This window comes from Protomyctophum bolini, assembly GCF_963924005.1.
Source record: "Protomyctophum bolini genome assembly, chromosome: 17".
Lineage (NCBI taxonomy): Eukaryota > Metazoa > Chordata > Actinopteri > Myctophiformes > Myctophidae > Protomyctophum > Protomyctophum bolini.
In genome coordinates this window covers 18,916,456-18,931,451 of record NC_137878.1, presented here as the reverse complement: position 1 = coordinate 18,931,451, position 14,996 = coordinate 18,916,456, and the positions used below count along the sequence as shown (strand labels likewise).

Here is a 14,996-nt window from a genome sequence, read left to right as displayed (position 1 = left end):
AATATTCCGGTACCAGCATCTGTAGGTTTCCTTTGCGTGCGATATGAATGGAGCTTATTAATTATCTTTTGCTTCAATGGAGTGACTGAGAGTAAATGGTCCATTGAATAAAAACAGCTTGGCAGCAGCACCACGTAGGCCTACCAAGGAAACCAAGGGGAAACTGTGAATTAAATCAGGGCTAGGCATTTTAATAGGTGCTCTTGGTTATACAGTGGTACAATTACTGTAGTGTATAACAGCTAAATACATTGAAGTTGCTTAGAAAACACACCAAAAATGGAACACTTCAATAAGACATAAGCACTTTCGGTTATCTTCACAGATCATGCTCACACAAATGTATTCCCCAAGGTACAATTATTTTCAGTTGAGCGCCATGGGAAAATGCTATCGGAGAACAGTAGATGTATGTATCCTTTATCAGCATAGACATACAAGTCAAAACCATTTTGCACCACGTAACCTTACATTACACGTACCTATTCCTAGTCTGCTTCATGTAGGCCTTTCTATGCTAGAATAAACTGAAAAGCATAAAGACTACACTGGCAGCTAAACTAGGGTTACCTACCAGTTCAATCGCATAAAAGTAAAATATCAGGGAAGGGGTGCTAGGTAGACAGCAATAACGTTTAAATTATAAGTGCCAGAAAGTTTTGAGCCGTGTGGGAGTGAGGGAGCGGTAGGGGGCAGCCAACTCAGTTGTCTCAGTACATTATCATGACAACAGCAGCCAGTTGAGTCCATCAGTGTTATAACGCACTATAGTTGAATGAATATGCATGAATCCCAGCAGCGCAATGCCAAATGCATTGTGATAAGAATCTACGATGTGCATCATAGAGAGATCACATTTACATAGATAGGTCTACTCTTCATTAAGTAGCTACCCTGCAATTACAACTGGGTAAAGTACTTCTGGACCACTGGGGTGGGGTGTTCTGGGCTTAATATGAAATAATACATAAGTATCTTCTATGTAGAATCACATTATTTTTTATTATGACTTACTTTGGATTTGTGCTATTCCAGTAGACACTGTGGCGCTCCGCAGACGCAAACCAGGCGGAGATAGTCGCAAGCAAGCACAGAATCCAAACCAAATCCATTGTGGAGTGGACGTGTGCAAGCAAAGAAAAATAAACGCCTCAGGTAGTTTCTGCAAAAAAAGACGAATAGACTTCTCAAAGATGGATGCGTCCGTCAATCGCAACGCAAGCCTGCAAGCTAAACAACTTGTGCAAGCGATGCAGCGAGGGAAAAAGACAACAAACAGATTGTTCTGTAAACACAAACTGTGCGGAGATGAGATCAAGTCAGGAAATCCGTAGTGAATGAAAGGGGCAACCTGCGTGGTCGTCGGTTTTGTCAAACGCCCACAACTGTCTGCCACACCCCCTCTGTCGATAGAGCCAATGAGAAGACTGTCCGAGAGACGCTTGTCTGATAAAATAACGCCCCGAGCTCGATTGATTCACGGTTTTACGCAGATAAGGCTCAAACCAAAACGACCAGTGTTTTATTAAAACCTAACGTTTTGTTACTTTGTCTACCAATAGTAGACTTAAGATGTAAGTGTGCCTCTTTTCACCCGCATTTTCATGATCAGAGAAATTCAAGGAATCTTGTTCAAATGGGTCCATGGTTCAAGTGGTTGTCTATACACACATCATCATTTATTTTTCAGTCAAGGTCAAGGACTTGAATTATCTACTTAATTAGTACGTTTTTTATGTTAAAGTAGGTAGGCCTACATAATGACAGGAACGTTTTGTCATCATGGTTAAAAATAAAAACATAGCCTACTACATATTAATAACTGCTTGCATATATATATATATATATAGTGTCTTTGTCCAAGGCGCTTCACACACACATATATAGGCTGTTTATTACACAGCAAACTGTCATCTGAGGGATCCTCAGATGTCTATATTGGAATTTACCAGTATATAATATATACAATTATTATGTGTCAAGTAGAAAGTAGAGTAGAGCCTATATTATTATTATTGTTGTTATTATTATTATTATTATTATTATTATTATTATTATTATAAGTAGAGCCTATTATACTGTTATGCTAAATGTGAAAGTACGGTAAAGATGCCATTAATACCGTATACGGCAAGGTAAGAATGTAATTTAGCAGTGACGTGGATGAATAAATGATGTATAGGCTCTAACTGTGTTAGAGCACTGGTTCTTAAAGTGGGGACCCCCAGGGGGTCCTTGAGGGTGTTCCAGGGGGAGAGTTTGGAATCTAATGGGTCTGTAAACCCAGTGTGCAAACTAATTAACTCACTAAACGAATACTATAATAATAATATCTGGGATTTACATAACAAAAAAATAACAACTTTAGTAGGGAAAAAGTAAAAGATAAGAATGAAAAGCAATAAAACACTCAAAGTAGCAAGTTCAAAGTAAACTTGGGAAGGCTATTCTGAACAGATGCGTTTTCAGGGCGGTTTTGAAGGTAGGGAGGGGAGATATTATACAGTGTAGATTAGGGTCCCAGTCTCAGAGATAGGAATCATATGATTCTGGCTAATGGATATCAAATCGGGGGTCCTTGAAATGAAAAAGGTTTGAGGATCACTGCGTTAGAGTGTATGTGTTTTTACAAAAAGACATAACCTCTGTGACATAGAGGTTAGAGTCTATGTAGTCACATTGTAAATCCCAACACTCATTTTCTGTTCCCATTGACACGGATAATCTGGCCTGTGGGCCTCTTATTCAGCCTACTGAGCCACACACTACCCCTGGGGGGGTTTTCAAGCTCGTTTCTGCTTGACATGACTGTTTGTTTTGCTCTGCCTGCTTGGCTGTGTAACATCAATCACAAAAGTAGTGTTCCATACAAATGACACCAAAGGGACAATTAAAAAACGAAAGAAAGGGGGGGGGGGGGGGGGTAAAAAAAAGAACATGCAGGTAATCAGATAGCTACGTACTGACCACCAGAATTAATTTCAAGGCATGGATGAGATTCAGGGAATTGGCTGGAGTCTGGACACGGAGCAGATTTTGGTCCATATTTAACAACGGGGGGAGACAGGGGAAAGGAGGGAGAGAGAGTACAGGAACCAGCCTCTGATGTAACGTGAATGTAACACTTCATCACTTCATCAAAATCATGATTTTATCTGAGGCAATCAACTTAAAGTGCAGCCTTGATTGCTGGTATAGGCGTACTTTTTTCCATTTGTTATAGTCTACGAGTGTCACAAAGGTGTTACTCCATTTAATGCAACACATTGCGGACCAGAAAGATTATATGTAATAACCAGGCGAGGGGTTCAAAGATAATTTAGGATACTGTTCAGTGTTCACGCCATCCAAATTGTCACAATGTGATAAAATCCACGTAGTATACATTCGCCAAGCAGGTAAAATATAACTACACTAAGAGTGATTTACGAATGCAATTTCACCAAAGTCTGATCCAATACTGAGCTAGCTGTGCATGCAATCTAATCGTTGTCTCTAAAGGCACCCACACAAGCATTTTGCATGGCAGTTAAAGGTATTAAACTTTTATTGCTTTAATATACAAAAGGCACTTTACCGCATCCAAAGCTACCAACAAAGACAGAGAACACTGAGGAATCCAGTGCAACGATTGAATGAAAAGTCCCATGTTCATCCAAAGATGACCTCACTAAAAGCAGACACATTGATCATATTTGCACAGTAGACATTTAGCTCTTACGTCATACTCATCGGTTACGAATATGTCAGTGGTGGTTGTGCACTATTCGATGCCATACGGGTCAGCACAAATCATGTGCTTGGTATTCATGACTAGCCCAGCAGTCATACCACTTGATGAATTTTCAGAGACCAATTCATTTTCGGTATACCCTTCTCTCTGTGGACAGATAACAGCTACAATATAAGGCAGCTAAGTGTCGACATAATTGCATTTCACATTTCGATGGAAAATTGCACTGAAAGAGCTTTCGACGTGCCGCTAGCGTCGGTGTCAAAACATTATCAGGAGGCCAATGAGAAGACATTCAATTTCATACCGCCCTCTAACAGTAGGCCTAAATGAGGAGCCAAACAGATGCGTCAGGTTTGGCATTTTATGCATATTGCACAATCACATGCATGTATGCACAGGCACACACACTGCAAGAACTGGACAGACATTTACATAAAATAAAAATACAGTGAAGGAAAATGATAGTAAAAGTTTGATATGCTTAAAAGAGGCATAGGAACATTACATAGACCTTGACCAATGCACTTTTCAATGATGTCAGGGGACCGCATTTCCCTGGGTTTTGAAAAAAGCATTTGGAACACATCTATACGTTTGCGCAAGAAAGACCAACTCAAGAGTCTGGTTCAGCTGGGGAGAGGTCAGTTGTTTATGGGTGTTTTCACCCAATAAAATGAGGCAAGAATAAGATGATGTCACTCTGTTTTTATGTGATATCTTTTGTGACATCCCCTACCAGGCCATGATGATCATGACATGCTGCACAATGATTTTATATTATTTTACGGAAACTTCCTGATTTGCAGATGCAAGAATGTTCTTCACGTTGTCATTATCTTTCAGAATAACTTGTATTAGCTGTGAATTAATCATAATCATAATATATGATAATAATTATAATAATAATAACTAGAAAAGTCGCAATTTTGAAAAATTGCGAAGTGTGGTTGCCGCAGTCGCTTACATAGGCCCCTCCCTAATTTGAAAATATCTATAACGCTTGAATAGTTTGGTCTTTTTTTTAGTTTTGGTCTTTTACTGCATGTCACTCCCCCATTTCCTGTCAGCCTACTGTCTGTCTCTCTATAAAAATATAAAATAAAGGCGAAAGCCGCAAAAAAAGCTGCGTTTGCCCAAAGGGTTACCATGCAGATTATAGTTATAAATTATTGTATAACATAGATTGGTTATGTAACCAACAACAGCCAATTAGCTGTTACAAACAAACTAGCCCCACCGACTTCATATTCAACACGCGCATTCCACACCACCACAGGGGGTGCAGTGCCCGGTGTTGGGTCGGTCGGACCCATGACTGTCCAGAACCAGACAGTTCACAGACTCACAGTTATTTTTGAGGGCATCCTATGTCCAGCTTTTACTGGTCTGTGTGAACACAAACATTGAAGACAAAAGTGTGTAAACACAAACATTGAAGACAAAAGTGTGTAAACCAAACACAAACATTGAAGACAAAAGTGAGGACGCAAATTGTGATTGGCCAGAATGAGCTGATGTATGATGATGTATGTCATCATACATGTCATGTCATGTGATTTTTGAGGGGTGCTAGCACTTATGTCCAGCTTTGAGGGTTTGTATTAACACGAACATTGTCCTAACAAATACATTGAATGCCATTGACAATGAATCACCAGCTTTGAGTAACATTGAATGCCATTGACAGCTTTGAGTGTTTGTGAAAACACAAACATTGCGTAAACACATACATTGACATAAGTGAGGACGGAAGTGAGGACGGAAATTGTGATTAGCCAGAATGAGATGATGTATGATGATGTATGATAAGAGTGCCCCTCACTTCACACAGGTGTGATCTTTATGTTTACATTTTAGTCATAATAGACCCTTTATCAAGTTCTGCCGCTCTTCACACTGGTTGCTGTTTCTTGGTTGGACAAAAATCCCTTTTTCTTTTTCTCCATCCACTACCATGAAATAACGGGTTTGTCATATTAATATTCAGTGTTTTCAAATCTTACTTTAAATTTGGTCTCAGTAAACAGCTCAGGTACAGGGCAAAAATTAGGTTTTTAAATGGTTTAGCAAACGCCACATAAACCAGAAACCAGAAAGAGCCCACAGTCACTCAGGGACCAATCAGAAGGCTGACAATAGGTCAATTTGGGGGCACAGTCGATCCTGGTCTTCCCCAGGATTGATTGTGGTACATTTCTAATCTGTCTGTAGCACTCTGTGCTGGGTCACCCTAACTGACCCGGTACTGGATACATCCAGGGCAGCCCTTTGGATCAGAATGCAGACCAGTGTTATGGATCAGCGTTCGTTTAAAGCTGAGCAATGTGGGCCAATTTTTATACTCTCTGAGCAGCGACAGATCCATTTGCCTCACTCCCTCTGAATACAAATGGAGGCCCCTGCTATCGCGCTCTCATCCCCGTACAAAATGCTACCACGGTGCTTTACATAATGGAAATGTTGCTGTTCAGTCCAGTGAACCCCCCCACTGGGACTCAATGGATCTCCTCGGCAGCCGGCAGGAGATGTTGATGCTGCACCTATGAGTTCTCTCTGGGGAACAATGGGGGCAGAGTGTTGTCCTGTAATTAGCATTGGCCCGCTTTGCCCGCCTCTTCTCCTGAAAATGGAGACGATACAAAGATAGCACAGCCACCTCCTCCTCGGCACCTATCCTTTAAGGAACAAGTTTGTTCTTGCGCTGGTGTTTTTGCATGCATCCTAGCGGCACGTACTGTAGGCCAAGTTGCCTCCCCGGCCCTCCAGAGGCAACAGAACGTACATAGAAGTTAATGATTCGGCGGTGCAAAGGGGAAAGCAATCAGTGAGCAGTGCTTTAAAAGTTAAAAGCTACCAGGGTGGTGCAGTTCAGTTGTTAATTGTTTGTGGTTAATGATCAGATCTTCGGAGTTACACTTCACTTCAGTGTTGGTTGATTTGTTCTTCAGTGTCGGCCAATGAATTCACGCACCAACGCACACACACAAAGCCTGTGCATGCATGCAAAAACACTGCCATATTCACCGGTTTGTTAGTATGCAATATGCATGCAACAATATGCATGCACGCACGCACATAATCACACACTACACAATGCAATACAATTCTTGCTGAAAAACAAAGAGCAGCAGAGCAGTAGGCGTATGAGGAGGAGTGTTGAATCTCGTCTGTTGTGAGGAGTGCTAGAAGTTGAATGTAATACTTGACATCTTTGGAAGTGAGGGGCACTCTTATCATTGTACATCATCATGCATCATTTCATACTGGCCAATCAGAATACCTGTTGCTACAAATTTGCGTCATATTTGGCGGACATTTGACCTAATTTCTCAATTCATTGTCAATGGCAAATATGAGACGTGTGGGGACAAGATGACATCATTTTTCCCTTCATAAGTTCATTGTCAATGGCATTTAATGTTTGTGTTGCAGACATTGTACGTCATATTTGGCATACATTAGACCTAATTTCTTCTTTCATTGTCAATCGCAAATATGAGATGTGGTGACAAAATCTGTATATAGGAGGTTTTCTTCATTTCCTGAAAAATGAACATTTTGGTGTAAGGTATAGTTTCTCCCCGACAGCAGAGATATGTAAATAAATACACGGTGGACACAAACCATACATTATAGGCCATAAGGATCCCAGTAATGTATGCATTGCACACACATCATAGCATGTGGTGTGTGACTGATGTTGGTTACGTGAACATACAGTAGATACAACATCATAGAGCTCAAAGTGAGTGGGTGGCGTGGAAGAATTATTGTCGCTGCACTTTTAACTCTGCCCACCGAATAGATTCGGACAGGTTCTTGTTTACCGCTGTCACTGAAGGGGAGCGAGGGAGGGATATGAAAGAATGGAAGAGGGCTATATGCTAAATTTATACCATGGCATCACACGCTGGAAACAGCAAATCTATAGGCTTGCAACACATCACAGATGCAATGCACATTGTGAGCTTGTAGATCCGCTATTTTCTGCATTCACCACTACTAGTATACACAAGTATCATCATACAATAAATGATCTACATAGAAAGAACACAGAGAGAGAGAGAGAGAGAGAGAGAGAGAGAGAGAGAGAGAGAGAGAGAGAGGATTTAAAAACAGCCAGAGGTTTAAAAATAACAAGAGGTTTAAAACACAAACAGAGATATTTAAGGACAGAGTGGAGAGAGGAGTGCGGAGGAGGATACATGAGAGAAAGAGAGGGGGCAGGTGAAAGGAGAGAGAGAGAGAGAGAGAGAGAGAGAGAGAGAGAGAGAGAGAGAGAGAGAGAGAGAGAGAGAGAGAGAGAGAGAGAGAGAGAGAGAGAGAGAGAGAGAGAGAGAGAGATGAAGACAGAAATAGATGGTGTATTTACTTGGAAAGAACTGTACAGAGAGTGAAAGGGGAGAGGGAGTGAGAGAGAAAGAAAGGAATGTGAGGTGACTAAGTAGAAGCGATTCAGAAAGATACTTGCAGAAGAAAAAAACATGGAACATCCAAACAAGAGAATATTTAAAGAGTCTTGTGACTGGAAAAAAGAGTGAGACAGACACAAATGGAACACATGCTGTGTTGGAGCGGGTGGAGAGAGAGAGACATATCAGGCTGGTGAGGAAGAAAATGAACGACGAGTTGAAAGGCGAAGCGAGAGAGAGAGAGAGAGAGAGAGAGAGAGAGAGAGAGAGAGAGAGAGAGAGAGAAGAGAGAGAGAGAGGGCACAGGGGAAAAGGAGGGATATTGAAGTTATGGGAGGCTTGTAGAGGGACAGAGAGAGGGAATGGCATGAATAGGCGACGAATACATTCACAACACTGAGAGGAAGAGTAGAAGGATGAAGGTGGGGAGAGGAGCGGCGAGAGAAACATGAGAGGATGAGAAGACGAGAACATAACCAAGTTGCACAAAACCGGTTTAACGAGAAAGAGATCAGGACATAGATCGGGATTGGGGCGAGTGAGTGCAGACGGAAGACACATGAAGAGGGGAATCCAAGAGAGAGAGAGAGAGAGAAGGTGGGCGAAGAGAGAGAGTGGCATAATAGACACAAGGTTTACTACAGAGAGAGAGAGAGAGAGAGAGAGAGAGTGACAGAGAGAGACAGAAATTGTGAGAGACAAAGATAAAGGGAGACCGTGGCAGGTTGAGAAGTGTGAAAGGAGCTTGTGTGTACGAAATAGAATTCACGGAGATATATGCAAATATAGAGCACATCTGAAGTACAGATCGAGTGAATGGGGAAGAAAAGAGGTCCAAGGAAGGTATGGCAAATGAAAAGAGAGAGAGAATTATAGTGCAGATTAGACTACAGAAAAAGTGGAGAGTGAGAGAGGGAGAAAGGCAGACAGAGAAATGAAGAGTCTGTGAGCGAGCGAGAGGTAAACACACAATCGTAAACAGAGACAGGAGAGTGGAAGGAATGAACACGCTGGTGGACTCCTCAATAGCTCCTTCAGTATGTATAAGGGCACTTCCACCAACTGCAACAACCCTAAACACAAACGACAATCATAAAGAGACACACACACACGCAGGCACACACACACGCAGGCACACACACACGCAGGCACACACGCAGGCACACACACACACACACACACACACACACACACACACACACACACACACACACACACACACACACACACACACACAGAGAGAGAGAGAGAGGGAGAGGGAAGCAGGAACTCAGGTTGTGCTGAAAAGAGGCCGGCTTTCTCTGGATGTTGGAGTCCAGAGCTAAAGGGGACCACCCAGAAGTGCTGTTTACTCTTCCCTGCTATTCCTTGACACAACAAAACAACAGCCTGGTGAGCCCATAGGGTCCTATCCTATCTATGTGCAAATTACACCACGACACTGAGACAAAATTACATCATTACAACACACACAAGTTCAGGAAGGAAAGGGAAAACCCAAATTGTATCGCATTGTAAACAACCCAGCATGCATTACGCACATGCACAATGGGAGTGTAACAGAGTTGCCACAATAATGTGTTAACAAACTAACTCACAAGGCCAGCCAAAACACGCAAAGGAAAAGATTAAGCCAAATCATGACCGAAAAGAGACCTTCCAAGATAATTGCTCACTATTTGTGAGCAATTATTTAAATTCATTCATAATTATTGTCACATTGGAATAAGCTTCACCAAAGCACACCAACATTACAAACAATGAAAATGTATCAAATAATCTAGCCAAAGACCAATGGACCATTAATTGATGATTATTGATGAAGCAATATACGGGTATCTGACATTACTGCCAACCATTTTCCAAAGCATACTGTGGTTGGTTTGATTTATAAACCACTTACTTGGTTAGACTCATCACTCCCAGTGGAGCATAGGCCATTCAACAGGGTTTTGGGCTGTCCTTTCTGCCTCCCCATGCAGCTGGTTCCCTGCCTCTTGAGCTGCGCCTCAGTGTCTCGCCTCCAGGTCTTCCTCTCTTAAGTTCCGCTTCCTTTGGGGATTCCAAGTCAGCGCCCGACCTGGCATGTAGCGCTGGTTGTCGGTTTCCTCAAAGTGTGGCCTATCCATCCTCACTTCCGTCTCTTAAGGAACCAATTGATTATAAAAGTTGATTGATTAGAAATAGTCCTTGGAGAAAAGATTGATTCATGGACGAAATTCAAACTCTCATGACTCATTAACTGTGTAATGACGTAAGGCCTTACTCCCAGTCTACCCAGAGGTGAAATTGGATAACTCAACATCAGCAGCAATTCTAGGTAGGCTACAGAGAAAGCAAAAGCAACAACAATATAATAATAAAAAAGCGTAAAAGTCATATAATGCATATTACTTTAAATCCTCAGAAAGAAATCTCTGTTCAACAAATGGAATTTATTGGTAATAAATGGTATTCATAGTATTTATTCCCTCCTCCCCCCATGTACCTAAATGAGTTTTACAACACCTCTTTCTTCGCTTTATTTTTGCCCTTATTTAGTATACTAATATATCAGTATATTTGTTCCTCCAGAACGGCAACAAAATAATCTAAGGCAGACAGAGGACCCCAAACGTTTTTGCACCAAGTATCAGTTATATGTAGTCAATATTTTCACAGGGAGGCGACAGTCGTACCATTTGTACCAGCTAATCTTCTATCGTGAGAGACACACAGATGGGAAATGTATTTGGTTGGTAATCTCCGGTGATAGAAAAGGCACAAGGGTTTTCATAGAATTCTGTAACAACTTTGCTGTGCCGTGCATGATATTAACATTTAGCACCTCGTTGAGACACTAGTCAGACTGGGGGGTAGTTGACAAGTAGTGCACAATGGGTTTCAATGGGTTGTTAAGTGCCATCTTTTGTTTTGTTAAATTGGCTATCCAAGACAGTAGTGAGGGACAGCAGCATGAGTTCAGACTCAGGGAGGCTCTTCTCCAGATGGCAGTCGTAACTCATGAATATTATCAATTAAAACGAAACTAATTTCCATGCGATCTGGCATCATGGCCCACTAGTGGTGAATGGTCCACGGAGTGCGCAGACCACCAAAGGGTCAGCCGAGTCAAGCCGACCCAGGGTTATCCCCATAGAATCTCCAAACATAACCAGTAAACGCGCCATGGCAAAAATGATATTACTTCTTCATTGTCGTGTCATATCAGGAACAGAGAAGTGTTTTTGAGTGCCTCTACAAGCTACACCAATATTTGGTGTAGAGGGGGAAATGGAGGGGTTCATGACCTGGGGGACTCTGGACAATGAAGCAAGAAGCACACAGTAGGGTTTAAGTGGTTAATGCTTTGGAGATACACAGAGCTCAATTAACTACCAACATTTCCACAAGTAAGATTCAAAAGCACATTAACCAAAGACAAAACAATATTTGCGAGCTGGGAGGACCTAGTTACTAGGACGGAGAATGGATATCTCGAAGTAGAGATACCTGAAGTTTGGTAAGGCATTTGATTTGAGTCTTATTTTTGGGAGGGCGGCTGCATTGCCTGGATGCTGCACCTACTCCCAGATGGTAGCCTACTCTATAACTAGATATGCGACAGGACAGGCTGTACTCACACTGTCAAACCCATGGATGCTGGAACAGTGACTGCGTTTGCTCATTACCTCCCTCCCGCTGGGGAAAAGCTGAAATGCAAACATGGACCCCCCTCTTGTGGCCCCGGAAGTGCAGTGATCTGTCCAAACGTGTCCAGACCTCTGTGACGATGACAGTCCCCAGGGGGCCTACGATGAGCAGAGGGAAAGATGGGAAAGATGTTGGCAGTTGGGAAGGCCCAGAATAGTGCCAATCTTGACTGAGCTGGTCATATTGACAGTGACAGCGGCTGACACCCATGCTAACAAGAGAGCATATTTTACACTCACATACAGATGCGGGGAGTTTGCTGTTGACAACCACTGATGGATGGACATGAAGTAATAGTGACGCAACGCACTCAACACTGAAGTTTCTTCTTATAGTGCTGAACATGCACTGATATAAAGGGTTACATAACTGTTTCTTGGCAAAATGGCAGTTGATGGTGTGAAAAATTTGCAGTGTGCAGTCACCTGGATATTCAGAGAGAAACAGAGAGAGAGATAGCATAGAACAGTGGTAAATAGTTGGCTCGGGGGTCTTCTCAGCTGAACTCAGATGTTGTGAGAAGGAACATCTACAGTGGAGATGATAGTAAACACTAACGACGTGAAGGGTGCTCGCATGCGTGTGGCGAGAATGTGTTTACAGTATGTTCCATGTGTTTGCGTGTGAGCCTAACAGTGTGCATGTGTGGTCCAACATACGACTAAGGAAGACCTCCGCTCTGTCCTCGAGAGGCTGCGTGAGTGTGTGCATGTGTTGGGAGTGTGCCGTCCTCAAAGATGTGCTTAATTGCAATTACTCCTCCCCCCATTCACAGTGGCACATGCCACCTTTCTGCCTCTGCCTCATTATTGAAGAGAATAGGGAGAAAGAATTTTATGACCTCCGAACCCCAACCCCCTTCTTTCCATATGAACGGCCCACCCTCTGTCGCGGCACACTCCCCCGGCCAGACTTTCTTAAGAAAATAACCAATGAGTGAGTGCGGGAATGAATTTTATAGCCCCCACCACACACACACACACACACAGTTTCCCGTCGCTCTCTCCGTCCCTGTACTTATTGACGAGGGGCACACGATCCCCGGCTTGATATACTTCTATTGTGCACAGTATCATACACCAAAAATAGCTGGTCTACAAGCTCACAATGCGTTGTGAGCTCTGATTTTGTTTGTAGATCTGCTATTTTTGCTGTGTGACACCGCCAGTGCAGCTAAGTAAAAATCACCCTTACGCGGCACACTCCACTGCCTGTTTCTCCTGTCTCATTACTTTAAAGTCGCCCATGTGCCCACCCCCCCAACCACTTCCTCCTATTGGTAGTGGCACACATTTCCCTCTTCCTCATTACTTAACTGAGGGATCGGAAATTAAATTTTACTGCCTTCGCCTGTCATCATCACTCAGCCAAGTTGGCCCCATTGTCTCTCTCCTTTTCCACCTTAAAAGAGGAGAAAATCTATTTTATAGTGCCCATTCTGTTTTAAGGGGCACACTTTGCCTTTCTTGTTTCTTTCCCCTTTATACTTTCTTTAAAAAAGGAGGGGAAAAAAAAACAATTTATGACCCCTAAAAACTACATTTTTTTTTGTTTTGTTGTTATTGTTTTTTATGGCCCAGGTCTTTTTGTTCCAAGAGTAGCACCACTCTCAGTCCCTCTGCCTGCCTTCTCCAAGAGCCCCGCCGCACTATTAGCATACAGGTGGCCATCCTTTGTCCTCTGTGCACAGGCACACTTCTGCTCCTCCGTGTTGTGTTGTGTTGTGTAGTCCCCGTGTGTCCGCTCTGAACGCCCCTGCCAAGCCTGCCTTTGTGAGGCCGCAGAGGGTATTAAAAGGTCACTTAAGATAACTGCCCCTTCTGTTCACCACGCCTCCTCCAACACCTCCTTCAGATAAGGTAAAGTCATTAGTCTGAAGCTGAGGTTAACCTTTCTCGTGTGTGGCTTTTAATCTCTCTCTCTCTCTCACTCTCTCTCTCTCTCTCTCTCGTTTGACAATCCTTCGTGAGCCATGTTCTTTTTTTTTGTTATGAGGGCGGAGGGGTAGCAGATTATCTACCCGACCGTTTGATCTCGGTCAGTGTTAAATGGGCCGAGCTGAGCGTGCGAACACTCATATAGGTCCCAACACTTCAGCACTCGTACAAAGCAGTGGCTGGGGACAAACGCGTACATACCTCTCTACCCGATGGGTCACAGAGAGCACTGGCTTCAGCTGCGCAACTTTTGATTCCTCTCCTCCCCCAAGACGTGCACTGTTACCGCAACCTCTTTTACATGACTACACACATATCTGCAGCCCAGATGCTACCCGCACCCCCCCCCCCCGCCCCTCCCCTCCCTGCACCCCCCCCTCCTATATCCCTCGCTCCACTTGTGGCTTCTTGCTCCAGCACCCTATTCATTAACAGCTTCTTAATGCTCCCAGATGGGGATGACTGTAATTTATGGCGGCCCACTGCCTTTGTGTGCGTGCATGCTTTTGTGTGCATGTGGTTTGATGCGCACGCGTGTACTTGTGTACAGTATATGCACCCGTGTTTACCACGCGTGTGTTATCTATAGAGAATATGCACCGTAAGGCTAATTTATTTGTATGTTTAACTGATTATGAATAATGCGCAGCCTGCCGTCTTAATTACATTTCGCACGTGATTATGTGAATATGTTTCGGTGCACCGGGTTCGCCCTCTTTTAAGCGTGAGCATATGCAAATGTGTTTGTGTGGGTTTCACTCAACGCCCTTTGTCTGACTCGGACGAGAGCACGTACTCCTGGAGGGCAGAGGGAGGACAGCGATTAAGGCACATTTTTCAGGTTATTCGCTACAAGCTCAATGAGTGTTTTGTCTCCAACGCTGACCTCAGTTGGAGCATTGGCGTTTTTTCCATTCCAGTTGTTCCCCTCCTAACCCGCTGTGTACGGCCTCGCATTCACTCCCATTGAATTAAGATGTCATGGTCCCCGCGTGGGAAGTCCCCACGGCCATACCAATGGGAACATGTGTATTCAGGCTGTGGGTCATGGGTGTGTGTGTGTGTGTGTGTGTGTGTGTGTGTGTGTGTGTGTGTGTGTGTGTGTGTGTGTGTGTGTGTGTGTGCGCGACTGTGCGCATGTGTTCATCAAGGTGGCGTGCGCGTGTATAAACCAAACCTCCACTGGCGGACGCCGGGACGCTCGCTGGCCTGCTCACT

General features: G+C 43.4%; 1 protein-coding gene across 5 annotated transcripts in view; it reads right to left on the bottom strand.

Moving 5' to 3' along the window:
- efna1a (ephrin-A1a) overlaps nt 1–14,996 on the bottom strand; it is a 32,264-nt gene that overhangs the window by 16,449 nt on the left and 819 nt on the right. For 2 of the 5 annotated variants that reach the window (XM_080787946.1, XM_080787947.1), the window contains exon 1: nt 1,015–1,326. In XM_080787946.1, coding sequence (XP_080644072.1) covers nt 1,015–1,112 — 98 coding nt within the window. In that variant the 5' untranslated portion in view covers nt 1,113–1,326. Of the gene's footprint in view, nt 1–1,014; nt 1,327–10,051; nt 10,292–11,771; nt 11,940–12,080; nt 12,154–14,955 lie in introns of those variants that run through there. The other 3 variants (XM_080787948.1, XM_080787949.1, XM_080787950.1) reach the window with 3 other exon arrangements.